The sequence below is a fragment of the Protobothrops mucrosquamatus genome, unplaced genomic scaffold, assembly GCF_001527695.2.
Source record: "Protobothrops mucrosquamatus isolate PMUCROS unplaced genomic scaffold, P.Mucros_1.0 scaffold76, whole genome shotgun sequence".
NCBI classification, from domain to species: domain Eukaryota; kingdom Metazoa; phylum Chordata; class Lepidosauria; order Squamata; family Viperidae; genus Protobothrops; species Protobothrops mucrosquamatus.
In genome coordinates this window covers 226,022-232,387 of record NW_015386453.1, presented here as the reverse complement: position 1 = coordinate 232,387, position 6,366 = coordinate 226,022, and the positions used below count along the sequence as shown (strand labels likewise).

Sequence of the window (6,366 nt, the reverse complement as noted above, 5' to 3'; positions counted from 1 at the left end):
GTTCCAGGTTTCCATCTCCCACATAACTAAGCTGTGAATTTGTACAGATTCTGGGGACGGTTTTCTATGGGACACACCTAGAACCCACTTATGACCTCACAATACCTCCTAGAGACATAGAAGGCCAAGCGGTGAAACGGAGACATCCAGCAAAAGATCTCCGCTTGTTTCATCCAAGGTTGATGCTGTAGCAGTGAAAGGAATACAGGGCCCCTCCACCACTCTGAATGCAGCTGATCCAAAAACAGGCTTTCAGGCTCAGAAACCATGTACCTCTGCTGCCCCCCTCCCCCAAAAGGCCTCAATGTTATTAGGCACTTTGAATTATGCCTGCATGGAAAGAGCACAGTGTTTCCATGGGGAAGCTGGTGAGAAATTAGGCACTTTTCCTGATCAGTTTGACCCTAAGGATCTGTGTCTTGGAAACAGGAACACGGGAAGACGCATTCAGTCAAGCAATGGTCCCATCTCAAGCCTGGTGCAATAGACTTAGCTCTTCCATCAACCCCTGCTCTTTGGCAGGATACCAAAACAGGTGAAATCACAGTGGAAAGAATAAAATGCCCTTTGGAGTGCCACCTTGACTTTGGCAATCTGTGGTCAGAGAGTGAATGAAGAGTGAGAGGCTCACACTAAGCTTTGGAACAGTGTCAGAAAAATGGCAGGAGACAAACACACAAAAGGCAGCTGTGCTAAGTCATGTTCCAGTAACAAAGAAGTAGCCGGCAAGGTATTTGTGTCTTGCATGTGGGGCAGAAGGCTGGTGGCTGAAAACCACTTCACCTATACTGACCTGGGATGAGCTGGAGGGGGGAAGGGGAAAAATACAGTCTATAACCTATTTATTATTTGAATGAAAAGGGGCAGAATGATGCATGAATGGAGGGATGGGGAAGCTGAGGAAAGTTTAGCGAGTGCAAGAAATATGGCATAAAGCGGAGATGCCCAGCGAAGTAGGAAGCTCAGGGAAGCAATGCTTCCCTTTAGAAGTGGGCAGAGCTTGCCATGCAAAAAAAAACTGGCGGGGGGGAAGAGAAAATGGGGCAGTGGTGGAGGGTAACACCCAAAGCGCGGCCTCTGTCCCCGGACCTTCCTTCCGTGTGCCCGCCTCTCACCGTCCCTCCGAGGCGGGTCCTGGCTTGCCCGCCTGCACCCTCGCCCGGCGCCACCGACTTCCAGCTTCTATTTGCAGCCTGCGGGGCTGCTGACGGCAGCGTCCCCGTTGCCTAGGATACTAGGGAACATCGCTTAAGTCCCCGAGGCTGCTCAGCGGAGCAACGGGCAGGGAATGTAGCGCAATTACTCTGCTCGTTCTTGGGAGGGAAAACAGATTCCGTGAAGACAAGTGCAAAGGCGCATGTTAGGCTGTGGCAAAGCGAGGAAAAGATTTGTGGCACTTTTAAAGATTCTTAGCATTATAACGACATAAACTTTCAAGGATCACACCTCAGCGAGTTAGATGCTTGGAGTATAATCCTGAGATAGGAGAATATATACACCCATAGTATGCATTTCCCATGGTCTTATTATTATTTCTACCCTCACAATCACAGGTTCACTCTTTTTCATTTTTTGGCGCTCCGTTGCATTCACAAGCCTTGTGCCTTGGCTGTTGGTAGTTGCTTTTTGGAATGTAAAGGGGTATTCAAATTTTTGATGTACCCCAAATTAGAGCAAAAATAAGACACATTCCGATTTTGTAACAAATTTATAGTACTAGTGCCAACTTGGTCTCCAAAGATTCAGAAGGCACACACACACACACACACACACACACAAAATAAACCACTCTGTTTCCATTCAGTGGCGGTCTGGATTTTTGCAATCAAGGCCTGACTGATCTAATATACGCTGGGGAGAAGCACGCCTGTGGATCTAATCATAGTTTCAATCATCACCATCCCTCAATTTTCTACACATCTCTGTCTAACTTGGCATGGGTGCTATAAAAAAAACTTCTGCGCCGGGAAAGAACATCATGGAATATCTACATTAAACTGAGATCCGCCCGTCATTTATTAAACTACGCAAAAGACCCGCCGGATGATTACTTTGGGTAGCACACATTGGTTGACTGGAAATCGGAACTCCTCATCTGGGGAGGCGGAGAGAGGGGGGGAAAGCATTTCGGTGCACTGGAGACCGGAAGTGAGTGTATCCCGCGTGGTCGCGGCGAGAGGAACCCGAGGAGGGCGCGAGTATTATGGGGAGGCCCAGCAAAGTGAGGACTGAAGATACGGGGTGGCGAGTTACTTGAAAGACTTTGGGAGTTGTTGAATTTGTGGCCAAGCGCAGGTTTTGTGATGAGGGGGGTGAAAATGGAGAACGAGGGTGCCTTGAGAGGCAACGGAGCCTGGGATAGGTGCTGTGGCCGAATTGGTGAATGATAGAAGGACGAAACGGTATTAGAAGTCTTAGAAATTGAAAGCTCAATTAGCGAGTGATAAAGTTTTAGAAAACTCATTATTGGCCTGATGTGATATTATTGTAATACACCCAGGCTCAAGAAAATTACATGGATGTGTCCCATTTTGTGAGAAAATAGTTGTTCGTCCTTGATTGAAATCCGTCCTGATTATAAAGTTGCTCTGCTTCTTAATGTGAGGTTCTAAGATATTTTTTCTATACATATTAATGGGACCATTTCACCTATCTTCCCAATTGGCTTATTCTTCCTGATACCTGAGTAATTCCAAACAAATGAACTGCAAATAATACTGTAAAACTGCTTTTATGACCAGCTTCGTTTTGAAATAGTTAATTTCTTACCTCTAACCTTTGGTATACAGACATTTGTTAAGAAGAGAGGGGGAAACCAGAGCAAACCTAATCCTAGCAGGCTATGGGAAAGTAACCTGAAATAAGAGAGTAGATTTGGTATGGAGGGGGATATTTGTTTTGCGTAACTTGAACCCTACTAGTGTTATTCTTCATTCAATTCATTTTTCCATTTCAGACCAAGAATCAAAAGAAGGAGCGAGCAACTGCCCAGCATCGATCTCAAGAAGAATATGGCAGTGTGCCTCATTCCTTTGTGTTTCATCGTGGTCGTATTGGCAAGAATATACAGGAACTCATCCAGGATGTTCGGCGAGTGATGGAGCCCTATACTGCTACCAGCCTCAAGGTGAAATTATTAAATGCCATGGAAGGCTACTGTGGTTCATGGAAATAATTGCTTTACAGGTAGTACTCGCTTAACAACCACAATTGGGACCGGGATCTCGATCATTGATATTGGGGTCATTTTCTAAATTCCATATGAACAGTTGAAAATAATCTTTCCAAAAGCAAATATTAATTACGTAGATTTACATGTTTATGGAAACAATCTTGTTGTGCAAAACATTTTCACACTTTATTCAAGTTATAATTACTGGTGCTTGCATTTTATTTTGAAAGCAGACTATAAAATGAGATGGGGACAGCAGTTAAAAGTATGAGAGACTGTAAGAAGAAGAAGAAAAACAACTTGGCTAAATATTGTAACATGACAAAAGGAACTAGGCAGATCGCTCTAATCTTCAGTCCATTTTTGCAATGCTATTTACTTCTATTAATGAAGTAAAATTTAAATATATTTTATCCTAGATTTTGACCCCAAAGCACACCAGACAATGGAACAACCCTAGTCATTGTTGTGTCTTTTTTAGGCGCAGAAGAAGAATTCTTTGAAAGATTTTGTGACAATAGCTGGACCTCTGGGTGTGACTCATTTCTTGGTCTTCACAAAAAACCCCACCAGTATCAACTTTGTAAGTGATATATTAAGGAAATGTTCCATTTTAAGAACCTATGGCCCTGGTTGTCCATGCTAATTGGTCTAATCTGGGCCTCTGTTCAATTATATATTTTGGAGAGGATTTGGAGCATGTTCTGACCTGGCGCATAGGTTCAATTTTCATGCAATACTATTACATCTTGTTGCCACACAATGTGAAGAGGAGATATACCTAGAAGATGGCCATCTCCCTGGTTGCATGTGGCAAATCAGCCCTGTTATATGTAGGTAGAAGTAAAATAGGAAAGCTTCATTGTAACTAATCTTGAATCAGTCAGGATAAAATTTTGTAGCTTCTGGTAAATGAGCAGGAAAAAGACCTCGGAGCTGTGGTGAAGTAGTAGTTTCATGACAAGTATGTACATGTAACAAATTTATTCCTTATTGAAGACTGTAAAAAAAAATTGAAAATAAAGCTGTTAATATTGTAAATCCTCCTGGATATTGCAGGCTTGAAATAAGATAGGGGAGTTGAAATGATCAAGAGATAGAGGCACTTGTCTTTGAGGATATATACAATATTCAAGACTTTGCTTTTTAAAAAGGCAAATAAGAGGTGACTTGTGGTAAAAAGAAATTGGCCCTTATTATTGAAATTCAGGACTCAAATGATTTAAGGTTGTTACTACTTTTAGATTAATGTTTATTTTAACTGGGAGAGATTTGTGGAAGAAATAAATAAGATCTATAAAGAACTAGGACATATTTAGAAGAGATACCTGAACTGATAAGGTGTATATTTGAAGTTATATTTGATTATGGTTTTGTAATTGCATAAAGATTTAAAACAGGTTTAGGATTAATAGAAATTTAAGGTAGAAATAGTTTAAATAGTTTAAATATATAAGCTATTTGAGGGAAATAAAGAGGGAATATATGGTGCATTGATTGAATTACTTATGTATGTTTTGGTTTTGGATTTTTATTTACCCCAGCCCCACGGTGTGTCTTGAGCACTTTGTATTAATTAAAAAACCAATAAAATTTGTTTAAAAAAGAAAAAGAAATTGGCCCTTATTTAATTAAATATACCAAATGCAGACCATTTTATTATACTTGTCCATACATAATTTACACCTAGTGTAAAGTAATTTGAAGTCACAAATTACACCAGATCTTCAGTCCACTGAACTGATATGCTGCACCAGCCACAACTTGGAAGGACTGGTTGTAAATCTCCTTTTTCAGCACTGTCATAACTTTCAACAGTTGCTGAGTGAGCAGTTGGTGAGAACTATTTGTAATAATATTAATATTGGAGGAAATGCTGATTATGGGGAAATATGAGCAGGAAGAATCTTGTGCTCATTTTTCTGCTTTGGAACTTAAGGCCTCCAGATGGCAACAGTTGTGAAGAAATAAAATTGTTGAACCAAACAGATACTTAACAATCACTATTTTACATTGTTTGAAGGCTTCTGCTTTCACAGTGATTGAATGTTAAGCTTATTTCTTCCCTGAACAGTTTTTAACTTTCTTTGCCCAGTGAATTATCTTAATTCTATCTGCTTACCAGATGCAAATGATGACAATTGTCTTGCTGATTTAATTCTGTGATTTTTACTTCAAAGTAAACGCACTGATGCATCTGTATAAAGAGTGTCCATACCATTGGAAATGAAACAGAAGTAAAAGCTATAAACTTATTAATGTTAGGGCCTGCTTTAAGCTGCTGAATCCTGCAATATTAGTACTTAGGAGTTAATGCTCCTTCCTGGTGATTTCTCTCTTAGAGACTCCTGCGCCTCCCTGGTGGACCAACACTGACCTTCAGAGTCATTCAGGTACCAAAGGGATTATATTATCTAGAGTGGGAAAGGCTGGGTAGAATTAGAACTGTCTGGAATTTGTCACGGAAGGAGACGCTAATGCTTACGGTTTTAACTGCTTGCGGTTCCTATGGATAGTATGCAGAATTGCAGATGTGTTCCCTCGTGTGTTTGTTCTGTGCTTGGGTGCAGAGTAGTTCTTATTCTCCTCTTCCTCCTCCTGTAACAAAATAATTGAAATTTGAAAGCTTTGTGTATTTTTCATATAGAATGACCTTGCATAATTAATTTTCTATAAGTTGTTCTGGCCACTGCTGGACATTGTCATTATCTGGTTTCTGAGATTTCGCAGAGAATAGCCCATATATTTTCAAACTCCCACTTACTAGCATGAAGAATACAGACTTTATGTAGGTTGTTTTAAGCTGAGATTCTGAGGCAGTCCTCAAAATAAAGACATCCCCTTTGAAAAGAATGAGGCCTCACTTGTCTGTGTTTGTTGTTTGCAACAGTATTCACTCATCAAAGATGTTGTGTCATCTCTGAAGCGGCATCGGATGCATGAACAACAGTTTACCCATCCTCCTCTCCTAGTGCTGAACAACTTTGGCACTGAGGGCATGCACATCAAGGTCATGGCCACTATGTTCCAGAACATGTTTCCCTCCATCAATGTTCACAAAGTGAGTATATTCAAGCTTGGAGATTGGGTGTGATTATGGAGGCGCCATCTTACAAAGATTTGTTATATTTGAGTGGTAGTGGTGAATGGTGCCTCAAATCAATAGAAGTTCTGAGACAGAAATATCCAGACTT

At 40.8% G+C, this 6,366-nt stretch overlaps 1 protein-coding gene across 1 annotated transcript in view; it reads left to right on the top strand.

Moving 5' to 3' along the window:
- The first annotated feature begins 2,152 nt into the window (after positions 1-2,152).
- The window catches only part of PPAN (peter pan homolog), an 11,249-nt gene continuing 7,035 nt past the window's right edge, over positions 2,153-6,366 (top strand). Inside the window, exons 1-5 of the mRNA XM_015812220.1 lie at positions 2,153-2,221; positions 2,957-3,127; positions 3,654-3,755; positions 5,515-5,565; positions 6,063-6,233. Coding sequence (XP_015667706.1) covers positions 2,204-2,221; positions 2,957-3,127; positions 3,654-3,755; positions 5,515-5,565; positions 6,063-6,233 — 513 coding nt within the window. The 5' untranslated portion in view covers positions 2,153-2,203. The remainder of the gene's footprint in view (positions 2,222-2,956; positions 3,128-3,653; positions 3,756-5,514; positions 5,566-6,062; positions 6,234-6,366) is intronic.